Below are 17,061 nucleotides of genomic sequence, written 5' to 3' on the forward strand. Positions count from 1 at the left end.
GGGATAGGAGGTCTGGAGGGATAGGATGTCTAGAGGGATAGGAGGTCTGGATGGATAGGAGGTCTGGAGGGATAGGAGGTCTGCAGGGATAGGGGGTCTAGAGGGATAGAAGGTTTGGAGGGATAGGGGGTCTGGAGGGATAGGGGGTCTGGAGGGATAGGATGTCTAGAGGGATAGGAGGTCTGGAGGGATAGGAGGTCTGGAGGGATAGGATGTCTTGAGGGATAGGGGGTATGGAGGGATAGGGGGTCTGGAGAGATAGGGGGTCTGGAGGGATAGGAGGTCTGGAGGGATAGGGGGTCTGGAGGGATAGGGGTCTGGAAGAAATAGGGGGTCTGGCGGGATAGGGGGTCTGGAGGAATATGTGGTCTGGAGGGATAGGGGTTCTGGAGGAATAGGGTTTTTGGAGGGATAGGGGGTCTGGAGGGATAGGAGGTCTGGAGGGACAGGAGGTCTGGAAGGATTGGGGTTCTAGAGGGATATGGGTTCTGGAGGGATAGGGGGTCTGGAGGGATATGCGGTCTGGAGGGATATGGGGTCTGGAGGGATATGAGGTCTGGAGGGATAGGGTGTCCTGAGGGATAGGGGTTCTGGAGGGATAGGGGGTCTGGAGGGATTGGGGTTCTAGAGGGATATGGGTTCTAGAGTGATAGGGGTTCTGGAGGGATAGGGGTTCTGGAGGGATAGGGGGTCTGGAGGGATATGCGGTCTGGAGGGATATGGGGTCTGGAGGGATAGGGGGTTTGGAGGTCTGGAAAGATAGGATGTCTAGAGGGATAGGGGGTCTGGAGGAATAGGGGGTCTGGAGGGATATGGGGTCTGGAGGGATAGGGGTTCTGACGGGATATGGGTTCTGGTGGGATAGGGGACTGGAGGGATAGGGGTTCTGGAGATATAGGGGGTCTGTAGGTCTGGAGGGATAGGGGTTCTAGAGGAATATGGGTTCTGGAGGGATAGGGGGTCTGGAGGGATAGGAGGTCTGAAGGGATAAGGGGTCTGGAGGGATATGGGGTCTGGGGGAATAGGGGTTTGAAGGGATAGGGGTTCTGAAGGGATAGGGAGTCTGGAGGGATAGGGGGTCTGGAGGGATAGGGGGTCTGAAGGGATAGGGAGTCTGGAGGGAACGGGGTCTGGAGGAATAGGGGGTCTGGAGGGATAGAGGGTCTGGAGGGATAGGGGGTCTGGAGGGATATGGGGTCTGGAGGGATATGGGGTCTAGAGGGATCGGGGGTCTGGAGGGATAGGGAGTCTGGAGGGATAGGGGTCTGGAGGGATAGGGGGTCTGGAGGGATTTGGGGTCTGGAGGGATATGGGGTCTGGAGGGATAGGAGGTCTGGAGGGATAGGAGGTCTGGAGGGGTAAGGGGTCTGGAGGGATAGGGGGTCTGGAGGGATAGGGGTCTGAAGGGATAGGGAGTCTGAAGGGATAGGGAGTCTGGAGGGATAGGGGGTCTGGAGGGATATGGGGTCTGGAGGGATAGGAGGTCTGGAGGGGTAAGGGGTCTGGAGGGATAGGGGGTCTGGAGGGATAGGGGGTCTGAAGGGATAGGGAGTCTGGAGGGATAGGGGTCTGGAGGGATAGGGGGTCTGAAGGGATAGGGAGTCTGGAGGGATAGGGGGTCTGGAGGGATAGGGGGTCTGGAGGGATAGGGGCTGAAAGTGCTAATAGGTCTGAGGTGTGTGTGTGTGTGTGTGTGTGTGTGTGTGTGTGTGTGTGTGTGTGTGTGTGTGTGTGTGTGTGTGTGTGTGTGTGTGTGTGGGGGGGGTGAGCAATGAGTGGGTTACAAGGTTAATTCGTTATGGTTGCAGGGTTAATTTGGCATGGTTGCAGGATTAATTCGGCATGGTTACCGGGTTAATTCTGCATGGTTGCAGGGTTAATTCGGCATGGTTACGGGGTTAATTTGGCATGGTTGCAGGGTTAATTCGGCATGGTTACAGGGTTAATTCGGCATGGTTACAGGGTTAATTCGGCATGGTTACAGGGTTAATTTGGCATGGTTACGGGTTAATTCGGCATGGTTACAGGGTTAATTCGGCATGGTTTGGGGAAGGCTCTGCAAACCACCGACCTCATACCCTCAAGTATCATAAAGTATTCTCACGGCTTGCTAGAGCCGAACTACTATTGTGAACTATCGTAGCGCAGTGGTCTGAGCAAGTTCTTTTTTTTGGTGAGCGCGACGTTCTCAGGAACTTTTCAAATGTCTGAAATCAAAGTCTATTTCTGTTGATCAGGCTGGTCTAACAGGAGTTATTAATTAATTAATGGTTGTATGAAACCATGCATGCTGTGTGTGTGTGTGTGTGTGTGTGTGTGTGTGTGTGTGTGTGTGTGTGTGTGTGTGTGTGTGTGTGTGTGTGTGTGTGTGTGTGTGTGTGTGTGTGTGTGTGTGTGTGTGTGTGTGTGTGTGTCACTTACAGCGATGGCCTGAATTCTCTCCTGCTGTGAAACCTCAGCCATCCTGAGAGAGAGAAATAATAAAGTTAGTGAGATAGAAGAATAACAGAGTGATGTCGACATTCCTGCTTTAATGGATTCCAGAGCTCTGGCGGGGAATACCGCTCTGCCTCATTGGGAAGACTTGCATGGTTGCGTGAGTGCGTGAGTGCGACCGCGTGTGTGTGGTGCCGTACGTGGGTGTGATCAGTCTGAAATAAACATCAAGAGACCTGGATTAGGAGAGACATACAACACACACTGCAGGTACCCTGACACGCTGCATAACATGACATAACACAACACGTACATGAATACTGATCATAACCCTATAACATGAACCCTAACTCTGGAGGGATTCTCATTATAGAATTGAATAACTCTCATCATCTACTCAGAAACATCCAGAAACAGTCTTGGGGTAGAGAGGAGACTGATCAATCAATCAATGCTAATGGTAGAGCAGAGCCATAAGGCCGAGGTTATTGACCAGTCTGTTATGCACAGTCAACTCCTGATTCAATGTGGTCTGTGTGTGTGTGTGTGTGTGTGTGTGTGTGTGTGTGTGTGTGTGTGTGTGTGTGTGTGTGTGTGTGTGTGTGTGTGTGTGTGTGTGTGTGTGTGTGTGTGTGTGTGTGTGTGTGTGTGTGTGTGTGTGTGTGTGTGTGTGTGTGTGTGTGTGTGTGTGTGTGTGTGTGTGTGTGTGTGTGTGTGTGTGAGTGTGTGTTTGTATGTAATTGTAGCCTGAGGGAGAACAGGTAGTAAAATATACTGGACCCCTCTGTTCTCTATCAATAGTGCATTGGATTTTATATATCTGGTGCAGGACTGCTGATGATCATGAGTGAGTGTGTGAAAGAGAGAGAGTGAGAGAGAGAGAGAGAAGGAACAGCACGTCAGAAATCAGCTCAATGTAATCGAAGAATTCATAGACTCTAACCACCTCTGGGAAAATTGGAAAACACTAAACGAACAACAACACAAATAGTTAGTTATCCACAATGGAGATGTATGGGTAAACCACTTCTCCAATATTTTAGGCCCTATAACAAAAAACAAACAGAAAAAACATATACATGATCAAATACAACTCTTAGAATCAACTACTAAAGACTACCAGAACCCACTGGATTCTCTAATTACATTGAATGAACTATAGGACAAAATGCAAACCCTCCAACCCAGGTAATCATGATGCATTATGATTAACAGCAGACTCATACATTTCCTCAGTGAAAACAATGTACTGAGAAAATATCAAATTGGCTTTTTACCAAATTACCATACGTCTGTAACGTCGTTCGTCTGTTGAATGAAGAGAGTCAGACCGAAATGCAGCGTGTAGGTTACTCATGAATTTAATGAATGAAAAGGTACATAAAATAACTGAATACGAAAACAACAAACGGAACGTGAAACCTATTACAGCCTATCTGGTGAACTATAACACAGAGACAGGAACAAACACCCACAAAATACAAAGCGAAAGTCAGGCTGACTAAATACGGTTCTCAATCAGAGACAACGACAAGCACCTGACTCTGATTGAGAATCGCCCCAGGCAGCCAAGCCTAACTAGACACACCCCTAATCAGCCGCAATCCCAAATAATACAAACCCCAATACGAATACAACATATAAACCCATATCACACCCTGGCCTACCCAAACATATAACAAAAACACAAAATACAATGACCAAGGCGTGACAGAACCCCCCCCCCTAAGGTGCGGACTCCGGGACGCACCTCATGAGCATAGGGAGGGTCCGGGTGGGCGTCTGTCCATGGTGGCGGTTCTGGCTCGGGACGTGGACCCCACTCCATAAATGTCCTAGTTCCTCCCCTTCGCGTCCTGGGATAATCCACCTTCTCCGCCGACCATGGCCTAATAGTCCTCACCCTGATCCCCACATAACTGAGGGGCAGCTCGGGACCGAGGGGTAGCTCGGGACCGAGGGGCAGCTCGGGACAGAGGGGCAGCTCAGGACAGAGGGGCATCTCAGGACAGAGGGGCAGCTCGGGACAGAGGGGCAGCCCGGGACTGAGGGGCAGCTCGGGACAGAAGCAGCCCGGTACTGAGGGGAAGCCCGGTACAGAGGGGAAGCCCGGTACTGAGAGGCAGCCCAGTACTGAGAGGAAACCCAGTACTGAGAGGAAGCTTAGTACTGAGAGGAAGCTCAGGCAGGTAGTAGGCTCCGGTAAATCCTGGCTGGCTGGTGGAACTGGATGATTCAGGTTGTCTGGCCGATCTAGAAGATCTTGGCAGACTGGCACTTCTGGCGGATCTTGGCAGACTGGCACTTCTGGCGGATCCTGGCAGACTGGCGGCGCTGGGCAGACTGGCGGCGCTGGGCAGACTGGCGGCGCTGGGCAGACTGGCGGCGCTGGGCAGACTGGCGGCACTGGGCAGACTGGTGGCACTGGGCAGACTGGGAGCACTGGCGGAGCTGGGCAGACTGGGAGCACTGGCGGAGCTGGGCAGACTGGGAGCACTGGCCGCACTGGGCAGACTGGGAGCCCTGGCCGCGCTGGGCAGACTGGGAGCACTGGCCGCGCTGGGCAGACTGGGAGCACTGGCGGCGCTGGGCAGACTGGGAGCACTGGCGGCGCTGGGCAGACTGGGAGCACTGGCGGCGCTGGGCAGACTGGGAGCACTGGCGGCGCTGGGCAGACTGGGAGCACTGGGCAGACTGGGAGCACTGGCGGCGCTGGGAGCACTGGCGGCGCTGGGCTGACAGGAGACTCCGGCAGCGCAGGAGAGGAGAAAGGCTCTGGCTGCGCTAAACAGGCGGGAGACTCCGGCAGCGCAGGAGAGGAGAAAGGCTCTGGCTGTGCTAAACAGGCGGGAGACTCCAACAGCGCCGGAGAGGAGAAAAGCGCTGGCTGCGCTGAACAGGCGAGGCACACTGGAGGCCTGGTGCGTGGTGCTGGAACTGGTGGTACTGGCGCGAGGACACGCACAGGAAGCCTGGTGCGGGGAGCTGCTACCGGAGGACTGGTGTGTAGAAGTGGCTCTGGATAGACCGGACCGTGCAGGCGCACTGGAGCTCTTGAGCACCGAGCCTGCCCGAGCTTACCTGGCTCGATGCCCACTCTAGCCCGGCCAATAGGAAGGGCTGGTATGTGCCGCAGCTGGCTCTGCACCCGCACTGGAAACACCGTGCACTCCATAGCATAACACGGTGCCTGCCCGGTCTCTCTAGCCCAACGGTGAGCACAGGGAGTATGCGCAGGTCTCCTACCTGGCATAACTATTCTCCCTTCTAGCCCCCCCCAATAATTTTTTGGGCTGTTTTTCCGGTTTCCAACCGCGTCGCCGTGCTGCCTCCTCATACCTGCGCCTCTCCGCTTTAGCTGCTTATATTTCCTCCTTGGGACGGCGATATTCTCCGGCTGCGCCCAGGGTCCTTTACCGTCTAATTCCTCCTCCCATGTCCAAATCTCCAAATGGTGCAGTCTCTCCCACTGCAACTGCTCTTCATGATTAACAGGGAGAGTAGGCTCAGGTCTGACTCCTGACTCAGCCACTCTCTCTCTGCGCTTTCCCCCGTTACTTTCGGTTTTCGCTCTGTATAGCCGTGCTTTCCTTTTCGACTCCATACGTCTATAGCCTTCTTCGCATTGCTGTAGGGAATCCCAGGCGGGCTCCTGCACTCGCTCTGGGTCGGCCGCCCACCTGTCGATTTCTTCCCACGTAGTATACTCCATGCTTCTGCTGTCCATAACGTCCTCCTTTAGATCCTGCCAGTTCACACGCTGCTCGGTCTGTGAGTGGTGGGTGTTTCTGTAACGTCGTTCATCTGTTGAATGAAGAGAGTCAGACCGAAATGCAGCGTGTAGGTTACTCATGACTTTAATGAATGAAAAGGTACATGAAATAACTGAATACGAAAACAACAAACGGAACGTGAAACCTATTACAGCCTATCTGGTGAACTACAACACAGAGACAGGAACAAACACCCACAAAATACAAAGCGAAAGTCAGGCTGACTAAATACGGTTCTCAATCAGAGACAACGACAAGCACCTGACTCTGATTGAGAATCGCCCCAGGCAGCCAAGCCTAACTAGACACACCCCTAATCAGCCGCAATCCCAAATAATACAAACCCCAATACGAATACAACATATAAACCCATATCACACCCTGGCCTACCCATACATATAACAAAAACACAAAATACAATGACCAAGGCGTGACAACGTCAGACCACGTACTCACCCTGCACACTCTAATTGACAAACGAACAAACCAAAACAATGGCAAAGTTTTCTCATGCATGTTTATTTCAAAAAATACTTTGACTCAATTTGGCATGAGGGTCTGCTATACCAATTTATGTAAAGTGGTGTTGGGGGAAAAACCTACAACATTATAGAATCCATGTACACAAACAACAAGTGTGAGGTTAAAATGATGTGTGACTTGTTGCCACAAGAAAAGGTCAACCAGTGAAGAACAAATACCATTGTAAATACAACCCATATTTATACTTATTTATTTTCCCTTTCCCCTTTACAACACTGTATATATACATAATATGACATCTGTCATGTCTTTATTCTTTTGAAACGTCTGTGTGTGTAATGTTTACTGTTCATTTTTATTGTTGATTTCACTTTTGTATATTATCTACCTCACTTGCTTTGGCAATGTTAACATATGTTTCCCATGCCAATAAAGCCCTTGAATTTAATTTAATTGAAATGGAGAGAGAGAGAGAGAGAGAGAGATGGACAGGGAGAAAGAGAGAGAGAGAGATAGAGAGAGAGTGATTAAAATGGATTAGAGGCTAAAAATGACACAATTGATCAGAAAACAACAGATAGAGAAAGCAAACAAATCCTTTCTTTTATCTGGTATGATGGGGAGGAGGGAGAGAAGGGGAGGGGGGGAGTCTCAAACATGTCACCTGCATGCCACAAGACTGTGTGAGCCTGATGGGCTAAAGGCTCAGGGAGCAAGCACACGTCTTATAAATCTCTCTCTCTCTCTCTCTCTCTCTCTCTCTCTCTCTCTCTCTCTCTCTCTCTCTCTCTCTCTCTCTCTCTCTCTCTCTCTCTCTCTCTCTCTCTCTCTCTCTCTCTCTCTCTCTCTCTGTCTCTCTCTCCTCTCCCGTTCTCTTTCTTTCTTTCTCTCTCTCTCTCTCTCTCTCTCTCTCTCTCTCTCTCTCTCTCTCTCTCTCTCTCTCTCTCTCTCTCTCTCTCTCTCTCTCTCTCTCTCTCTCTCTCTCTCTCTCACTGTCTCTCTCTCTCTCTCTCTCTTCTCCCATTCTCTCTCCTCTCTTATTCCTCTCTCTCTCTCTCTTCTTTCTCTCTCTCTCTCTCTCTCTCTCTCTCTCTCTCTCTCTCTCTCTCTCTCTCTCTCTCTCTCTCTCTCTCTCTCTCTCTCTCTCTCTCTTATCCCTCTCCTCTTCTCTCTCTCTTCTCCAGTTCTCTCTCTCTCTTCTCCCATTCTCTCTCTCTCTCCCATCTCTCTCTCTCTCTCTCTCTCTCTCTCTCTCTCTCTCTCTCTCTCTCTTATCCCTCTCCCTCTTCTCTCTCTCTTCTCCCATTCTCTCTTTCTCTCTCTCTCTCCCTCTGTCTGTCCCTCTCTCTTCTCCAGTTCTCTCTCTCTCTCTTATCCCTTTCTCTCTTCTCTCTTCTCTCTTCTCTCTCTCTCACACACCACACACACACCACCTCTCTCTCTCTCTCTCTCTCTCTCTCTCTCTCTCTCTCTCTCTCTCTCTCTCTCTCTCTCTCTCTCTCTCTCTCTCTCTCTCTCTCTCTCTCTCTCTCTCTCTCTCCTGCCTGGTAAAATGCCATATCGATGCTAAAAGCCAGACACCCCAAAATAGAAACACTCCCACAACAGATCTATATTGTCTGTGTGCGTGTGTGTGTCAAAGAAATAGATAAACATGAAAGGTAGGCCTACATCATAAATGATTACACTAACATATTGGAATCGTAAACAATTAAAATGGTCAAATTATTATTTGTGTTATTCTAGTCCACCTGACTGTTTGAGAATTTAAAGCCTAGAATAAACTATTCAACATACAGGGGCAGAACATACTGTTTGTTTTCACATTTTCTGCAAGGGAGGAGACTGTCTGAGTGTCCTTCCTGTACTCAGGGCCGGGTTAATGGAGGGGCTTACCCACTGCTATAACAGCCTCCACTCTTCTGGGAAGGCTTCCACTATTTGGAACATTGCTGTGTGGACTTGCTTTCATTCAGCCACAAGAGCATTAGTGAGGTCTGGCTCGCAGTCGATGTTCCAAATCATCCTAAAGGTGTTTGATGGAGTTGAGGTCAGAGCTAGATGCAGTATTAAGGGGACCTAGCCCAAACCATGAAAAACAGCCCTAGACCATTATTCCTCCTCCACCAAACTTTACAGTTGGCACTATGCATTGGGGCAGGTAGCGTTCTCCTGGCATCCGCCAAACCCAGATTTGTCAGTTGGACTGCCAGATGGCGAAGCATGATTCATCAATCCAGAGATGGCGTTTCCACTGCTCCAGAGTCCAATGGCAGCCAGCTTTACACCACTCCAGCTGACACTTGGCATTGCGCATGGTGATCTTACACTTCGAACACACCGACAGCGTTGTTGTGCAAAATAGTGTGCAGCATCATCTGGAAATGTATGCAACAAAAGTTCAACATTCACCTTCTGCTACCATTTCTGTCAAGCCGTCTACGCATACAGTTTTCCAACGTACGAACCACACCGAACGCACCACACCGACAGTACCACACCGAACGCACCACACTGACAGTACCACACTGAACGCACTGCAACCGCCTCTGCAACGCAATGCTGCAAGGCAAACACAGTGTTTCATTGGAAATTAATGTAATTCTGGTGAACCAAAATGCAATGATGCTGTCAGTGTGATCGAAGCGTTAGGTGCGCGTGTGTGTGTGTGTGTGTGTGTGTGTGTGTGTGTGTGTGTGTGTGTGTGTGTGTGTGTGTGTGTGTGTGTGTGTGTGTGTGTGTGTGTGTGTGTGTGTGTGTGTGTGTGTGTGTGTGTGTGTGTGTGCGTGGCTGCTCGGCCATGGAAACCCATTTTTTTGTGTATTTTCTTTGTATTTTTATTTATTTTGTATTATATCCCCCTTTTTTCTCCCCAATTTCAATCTTGTCTCATCGCTGTAACTCCCCAGCTGTCTCGGGAGAGGCAACGGTGGAATCATGTGTCCTCCGGAACATGACATGCCTAACCGCGCTCCTTAACACTCGCCAGCTTAACCTGAAAGCCAGCCGCACCAATGTGTCGGAGGAAACCGTTCAACTGGTGACCGGGGTCAGCCCGCAGGCACTCGGCCCGGCACAAGCAGTCACTAGGGTGTGATGAGCCAAGTAAAGCCCCCCCGGCCAAAGCCTCGCCTAGCCCGGACGACACTGGGCCAATTGTGTGCCGTCCTATGAGACTCCTGGCCACTGTCGGTTGTGGCTCAGCCCGGGAATGAACCTGGGTCTGTAGTAACACCTCTAGCACTGTGATGCAGTGCCTTAGACCGCTGCGGCACGCGGTCCCGTTCTGTGAGTTTGTGTGGCCTACCGCTTCGCAGCTGAGCCGTTGTTGCTCCTAGACGTTTCCACTTCATAATAACAGTACGTACAGTTGACCGGAGCAGCTCGAGCAGGGCAGAAATTTGACGAACTGACTTGTTGGAAAGGTGGCCTATGACGGTGGCACGTTGAAAGTCACTGAGCTGTTCAGTAAGGCCATTCTACTGCCAATGTTTGTATATGGAGGTTGCATGGCTGTGTGCTCGATTTTATACACCTGTCAGCCACGGGTGTGGATGGAATAGCCGAATCCACTAATTTGAAGGGGTGTCCACATACTTTTGTATATATAGTCTATATTGCCTCCCAATATTATACAATATGTGTCGCTTCATTAGACTGGGCTATATTTGTTTGAATTCCATACCAGATTGATCTCAGTTTGTTAGTGTCAGAGTAGCCACTGATTTCGGTCATTTGAGTGGTATTAGAAACGATTCCACTAATGTCTTCTATGTGTAAAGTATGTAGCATTGTATGAAATATGTTTTTAAAAGGCAAAACAAATATTCTGACCCTGCAAACAACATGTGTGGAAATCCTAAAAACACCCCTGCTCAACTGTAGCCTACATTACAAATGTTATTATGGCTTTATTATAAAGGGGCTTTTTCTTCAACAGGAAACCTCGCATTGAATTGCATCTTGGTGGATGGATTTGTTTACAGAAAATAATGGTGTGCCAGGAAGTGTGTGGGGGCTAAAAAACAGTGCCCAGGGGTCTATGATTTCATAATCCTGCTATACATGTACTGTATATTGTTTATTTATTTATTTATTTATTTATGTACGAGTGGTATTTATTATCATATTGTTTTGTTCACATTATTGTCATGCATTTCCATCTATGCATTAACGGGATTTGTATCATTTATAATTACATTATGCCTACATTAGAAAACACACATTATCTCTTCATCTCGTTTTCCCTATATTCTGCATCTCGCACTCTGCTCCATCCCTCCATCCCCTTCTCTCCTCACCTCCATCCTTCATCGCTGTTCCGTGATGCTGAGGCAGTGGAGCGCTACGGCTAGTCAACAAATTCGCGGAAATCAGGCCAAGTATAGTCGTGAGTAGACACTGCGTGTAACGAGCAGACAGACAGCCGGGCTACTTACCCAATAGCGGAGTCCTTTAACTTGTCACGGATGGCGTCTCTCTCCTTTGGCGTCTCTCTCATCCTAGTTTCATCCACACTGAAATAAAATAGCACTGCGACGGTTTCCTCTTCTTTCACTGTGTATGCTTATAGTCTATGTTTACTGGCGTATAGCTTCAAAACAGTCGGGTTTCCTCCCCTCCTCTCCCTCCTCTCTCCCCTTCTCCTCCTCCTCTCTCCTCTCTCCTGCCACCCTTCCGTTGGCCGGTGAGGAGTCGCGGGAACGCCCGAGCTGTGTGTGTGCGTGTGTGTCGCGGGAGCTTGATCCGCTCAACACTTCAACAGAGAGAAAACAAGCTGGCCGTTATTTATCTTCGTTCCACGACATTACAGGAGTTCGTGGGTGAATTGGCGATTTTTGGAGAGATGAAAGCTCTCCTGGTCCCCTCAAAATTATGGTTTGTCTCCTGTAGGCGACCTGTTTTGCAGAAAGGTTTGTGCTCTCACCAGCTGGCGAGAGAGAGAGAGAGAGAGAGAGAGAGAGAGAGAGAGAGAGAGAGAGAGAGAGAGAGAGAGAGAGAGAGAGAGAGTGTGTGTGAGAGAGAGAGAGAGAGAGAGAGAGAGAGAGAGAGAGAGAGAGAGAGAGAGAGAGAGGAAAGAGAGAGAGAGAGAGAGTACGCCTTCCTCCCGAGATAAGGAGGCCCAGGGTGTGTTGTTGACTGATATGATATTGAGGCCTCTGGTTATAATTAGGGTCTGGGTATTGCCGATAGGATATTGGAGCCTCTGGTTATAAATGGGGTCTGAGTCTAGCCGACAGTCTGACACGATAATGGGCCTCTGTTTCTAAATGCGCTCTGGGTCTAGCCGACAGTCTGATGCAAACATACAGTATGATAACAATAGCTGCCAATGAGGCTTTACCACAAACACAATTAATTACATTTGAATGCTGATTCAGTCAGGAAACAGAGTTCAAAAGACATTCTGAAATGTACCTTTTCTCTCCATGGCTAACTACCAGGAAGTTTGAAAAGATAGGAAGAGTGGGCAGGGAGCTTATATTCATGAGCTCACCTTGACTGACAGCTCTTTGAAACACCTATGTCAAGCAACTTGGATACAGTGACCAGTGTTGCAGTAAAATCATCTCAAGCTAATTTGCTGATGCACAAAGCAACTCAAACAACATTGAAATTGGATCAATTTCATCATGAGGCCAATGGTAACTTTAAAACAGTTTAAGGGCTGTAATTGGTGAAAACTGAGGATGGATCAACAACATTGTAGTTACTCCACAATATTAACCTAATTGACAGAGTGAAAAGAAGGAAGCCTGTACAGAATACAAAATATTCCAAAACATGTATCCTGTTTGCAACAAGGCACTAAAGTAATACTACAAAAAATGTGGCAAAGAAATACACTTTTTGTCCTGAATACAAAGCATAATGTTTGGGGCAAATCCAACACAACACATTACTGAGTACAACACTCCATATTTTCAAGCATAGTGGTGGCTGCATCATGCTATGGGTATGCTTGTAATTGTTAAGGTCTGGGAAGTTTTTCAGGACAAAAAAATAATGGAATGGAGCGTAAGCACAGGAAAAATCCTAGAGGAAAACCAGGTTTAGTTTGCTTTCCATCAGACAGCAGAACAATGACCTAAAACACAAGGCCAAATCTACGCTTGAGTTGCTGACCAAGAAGACAGTGAATGTTCCTGAGTGGCCAAGTTAATGTCTTGACTTAAATCTACTGGAAAAATCTATGGCAAGACCTGAAAATGGTTGTCAGTAATGATCAACAACCAATTTTACAGAGCTTGAAGAATTTTGAAAATAATATTTGGCAAATGTTGCACAATCCAGGTGTGGAAATCTCTTAAAGACTCACAGCTGTAATCGCTGTCAAACGTGCTTCTACAAAGTATTGACTCAGGGTTGTGAATACATATGTAAAATGAGATAGTTCAGTTTTTAATTTGAAATAAATGTACAACAATTTCAAAACATGTTTTCACTTTGTCACTATGGGGTATTGTGTGTAGATGGGTGATAAAAATATATATTCAATTTTAAATGTAAATGTAAATGTAAATTTTGAATTCAGTCTGTAAGTGTAACACAACGACGTGGAAAAAGTCAAGGGGCATGAATACTTTCTGAAGGCACTGTTCATGTAGATTGGTTCAGTTGGTGAAGTGCGCCATCTACTGGCCATAACATATTTATTGTGGCATGTGGTATCCTGTGGCCAGAAGGGAGCATTTGTGTTCTGCATATGGTTCATAGACTGAGAAGAGGAGAGGAGGGGCCAGGGAAGAGATGAAAGGATGAAGAGGATGCCTCTAGCCACTAGCAGCTGTAAATTGGGACACACGTTTATAAAGACACTCTGACCCATGCGCTCTAAACATATTTCATTAATTTACTTCTGTATTTATTCATGTAAACAGAAACAAATGAAAAGTAGCCCTACCACATGTACAGGCAGAAGATATCAATAGAGCTACTGATTGCTGTGGTATTTCTAGTGACCAGGCTGGATTTACAGAGAATACAGGTAGAGATAGAATCATATGTTTAGTGCTGATAGGTAGGAGTCTTCTCTGTTGTCTGTAGGTTAGTGCTGATAGGTTGGAGTCTTCTCTGTTGTCTGTAGGTTAGTGCTGATAGGTTGGAGTCTTCTCGGTTGTCTGTAGGTTAGTGCTGATAGGTTGGAGTCTTCTCTGTTGTCTGTAGGTTAGTGCTGATAGGTTGGAGTCTTCTCTGTTGTCTGTAGGTTAGTGCTGATAGGCTGGAGTCTTCTCTGTTGTCTGTAGGTTAGTGCTGATAGGTAGGAGTCTGCTCTGTTGTCTGTAGGTTAGTGCTGATAGGTTGGAGTCTTCTCTGTTGTCTGTAGGTTAGTGCTGATAGGCTGGAGTCTTCTCTGTTGTCTGTAGGTTAGTGCTGATAGGTAGGAGTCTGCTCTGTTGTCTGTAGGTTAGTGCTGATAGGTTGGAGTCTTCTCTGTTGTCTGTAGGTTAGTGCTGATAGGTTGGAGTCTTCTTTATATGTATTTGTGAGTGAGTGATGAGTTTATTAGCAGCCCAGCTGTGACCAGTCCAGGAGAAAAGGGTGGGTGGGTGGGTGTGTCATGGTGTATGTGTATTTATAACCGATGGGGAAAGGTTTGAATGTGTTCATGTCAAGGTAAATCAGACAGTCAGAGGCAGAAGATGTGTGTGTGCGCGCGTGCACGTTTGTTGAATGAAGAGACGCAAATACACGCCGCAGCAGCAGTCACAGGCACGTGGTCAGAACCCAACCCAACCCAACCCCACCCTACTGGACTAGGTCTACCCACAACAAAACTAACCAAATATGAAAAGAGGAAGAGAGATGGGAGGGGGGGGGGGGTTCAGCATCTTTTTGCCTAAAATGAATAGCCTTTACATTTAAAATAGAATGTTCTAAAGGGTAATATATTCGAAGAAACACTCAGAATCAAACAGACACACATGCTTTCACTCATGCACGCGCATACCCAAACACACACCAAAATCCATCGCTTTGTTTTCCCCAGCTTTATGGTGGTGGCACTCCTCCATTAGGAATTTGTAGTGGTGAGAGGAGGGGCGTTTGTGTATGTGTGAAGGAGCAGTCGGTCTCCTCCCCTCGTCTCCCCCCGCCCCCTCGCGCCCCCCATGCCTTTGTGTGCGCGAGGCTCTCTGTGAGCAGCGGTTCTTCAAGTGAGATATCGGTTCGCTTCTGAGCGCTGTTTGAGTTTGTGTGGGCTGTTCGAACATAGCGTGGCTGACTGGGACTGGGGTGAACCGGTAGAAGGCACGTGAAACCTCTGAGTTTATTCACACATGCGCGATCAGAAGGGAAAATAACGGAGAAATATCGAATATAGGACTTTTCCCTTTCGTTTTACCCATCTATCATTCTCTCGTCCTCTCTATCCGTGGAGAATCTGACCAACCCAAACAACCTAATGTGTGTTTTTGTGTGTTTTGGGGGCGTAAAACAACGGGCAGCGCGTGAAGATGGATTAACGTTTGAACGGAAAACTGGAGCAGCACGCTAGACCTCGGCGAGGGGGGAGGGCAAGACGGGCCTCTGCAAACACACATAACCCGCGGGACAGAGGTAATTTAGCGCTCTGTGTCTTTCTGTGTGTGTGTGTGTGTGTGTGTGTGTGTGTGTGTGTGTGTGTGTGTGTGTGTGTGTGTGTGTGTGTGTGTGTGTGTGTGTGTGTGTGTGTGTGTGTGTGTGTGTGTGTGTGTGTGTGTGTGGAGAGGCAAGGCAGGGTGAGTCTGACACTAGTGTCTGAGAGAATCGATGTTTTTTAATCAGGACAGTTTTTTTCTCTCTCTCTGAGTTCAGGACCATGCAGTGGACAGCGCCATAGTTACAGTAGAATAACTCCGTTCAAAATGAGTATGTGTCACATTGTGTGTCTCAACTCCCTGCTTCTGTCTCTCTGAGTTCAGGACCATGCAATGGACAGCGCCATAGTTACAGTAGAATAACTCCGTTCAAAATGAGTATGTGTCACATTGTGTGTCTCAACAGTAGAATAACTCCGTTCAAAACGAGTATGTGTCACATTGTGTGTCTCAACTCTCTGCTTCTTTCTCTCTGAGTTACTGTAACTATGGCGCTGTCCTGGGTCCACTCCATTGTCCTGAATTCAGAGAGAGGGTTAGAGAGAGAGAAGTGGGAAACAGATAGCACACAATTGAGGCTTGTTGTGTGTGTGTGTTTGTGTGTGTGTGTGTGTGTGTGTGTGTGTGTGTGTGTGTGTGTGTGTGTGTGTTTGTGTGTGTTTGTGTGTTTGTGTGTTGTGTGTGTGTGTGTGTGTTTGTTTGTGTGTGTGTGTGTGTTTGTGTGTTTGTGTGTTTGTGTGTGTGTTTGTGTGTGTGTGTGTGTGTGTGTTTGTGTGTTTGTGTGTTTGTGTGTGTGTGTGTGTTTGTGTGTGTGTGTGTGTGTGTGTTTGTGTTCTGATGTTCCGTTCATTTGGACTTGAGGACCAACCCAACAGATGTGCATTCAGCTAGTTACTATTAAGCTTCGGGTTGCTTCAAAGGACCAGTCCAAGACCAAGCAGATGTTTGCCCATGTGGAAGTAGTAGCAGAAAATGACTTAACAAGCTGATAATGTGCAACAACACCTCGGTAATGTATGCCACCTGGAACGCCACCAGGGTGATGACTAAACCCCTCCCCTTCTGTCTGTTCCTAGACTCTGATTGGACCAACACCAGGATGATGTCGTCACCAAAAGCCAAGACCAAGAAGAAACCTCCCAAAGACAGCATGACACTTCTACCATGCTTCTACTTCATAGAGGTGTGTGTGTACGTGCGTACGTGTGTGTCCAATATAACTGCATTTAATGTATAACACTCACTATGGCTGTTAGTAAGACAATATCTCCCTGTTACCTCTCTCCCTTTCTCTCTCACCCTTGCAAGCCTCCACTCTCTCTCTTTCTCTCTTTCTTTCTGTCTAGCTCCCCATCGTCCTCTCCTCCCTTGTCTCTCTCTACTTCATGGAGTTGACAGACCTGTTGTCCCCGGCGACCCCTGGGTTCCATTGCTATGACCGTGGCCTGTCGTTGCCTTACCAGGAGACAGGAGACGAACTGATCCCTCTGCTGATGTTACTGAGCCTGGCCTTCGCAGGACCGGCTGCCTCGGTTAGTACACACACCGTCAGAACCTAGAATCAATAGACTGATCAATGAACAGCCTATCAGGGTGCATGACCAGTTGTGTGTGTGTGTGTGTGAATAGATCATGCTAGGTGAAGGGCTGGTGTATTGTTACCAGTCCAGAGTCAAACAGAGTAAAGCTGAAGGATCCATCATCGCTGGAGGGTGTAACTTCAACTCCTTCCTACGGAGGACTGTTCGCTTTGTTGGTACGTACCTGTTATTTACCCTTGAATCCACAAG

At 48.1% G+C, this 17,061-nt stretch overlaps 2 protein-coding genes across 2 annotated transcripts in view; one reads left to right on the forward strand and one right to left on the reverse strand.

Moving 5' to 3' along the window:
- LOC124008053 (paralemmin-1-like) overlaps window positions 1-11,640 on the reverse strand; it is a 33,169-nt gene extending 21,529 nt beyond the window's left edge. Inside the window, exons 1-2 of the mRNA XM_046318957.1 lie at window positions 11,132-11,640; window positions 2,422-2,464 (exon numbers count right to left, since the gene is read on the reverse strand). Coding sequence (XP_046174913.1) covers window positions 2,422-2,464; window positions 11,132-11,193 — 105 coding nt within the window. The 5' untranslated portion in view covers window positions 11,194-11,640. The remainder of the gene's footprint in view (window positions 1-2,421; window positions 2,465-11,131) is intronic.
- A 3,201-nt stretch (window positions 11,641-14,841) lies between these two features.
- LOC124008054 (phospholipid phosphatase-related protein type 3-like) overlaps window positions 14,842-17,061 on the forward strand; it is a 78,463-nt gene continuing 76,243 nt past the window's right edge. The window contains exons 1-4 of the mRNA XM_046318958.1: window positions 14,842-15,251; window positions 16,348-16,454; window positions 16,618-16,803; window positions 16,901-17,027. Coding sequence (XP_046174914.1) covers window positions 16,371-16,454; window positions 16,618-16,803; window positions 16,901-17,027 — 397 coding nt within the window. The 5' untranslated portion in view covers window positions 14,842-15,251; window positions 16,348-16,370. The remainder of the gene's footprint in view (window positions 15,252-16,347; window positions 16,455-16,617; window positions 16,804-16,900; window positions 17,028-17,061) is intronic.

This window comes from Oncorhynchus gorbuscha, linkage group LG21, assembly GCF_021184085.1.
Source record: "Oncorhynchus gorbuscha isolate QuinsamMale2020 ecotype Even-year linkage group LG21, OgorEven_v1.0, whole genome shotgun sequence".
In the NCBI taxonomy this organism is placed as follows: Eukaryota; Metazoa; Chordata; class Actinopteri; order Salmoniformes; family Salmonidae; genus Oncorhynchus; species Oncorhynchus gorbuscha.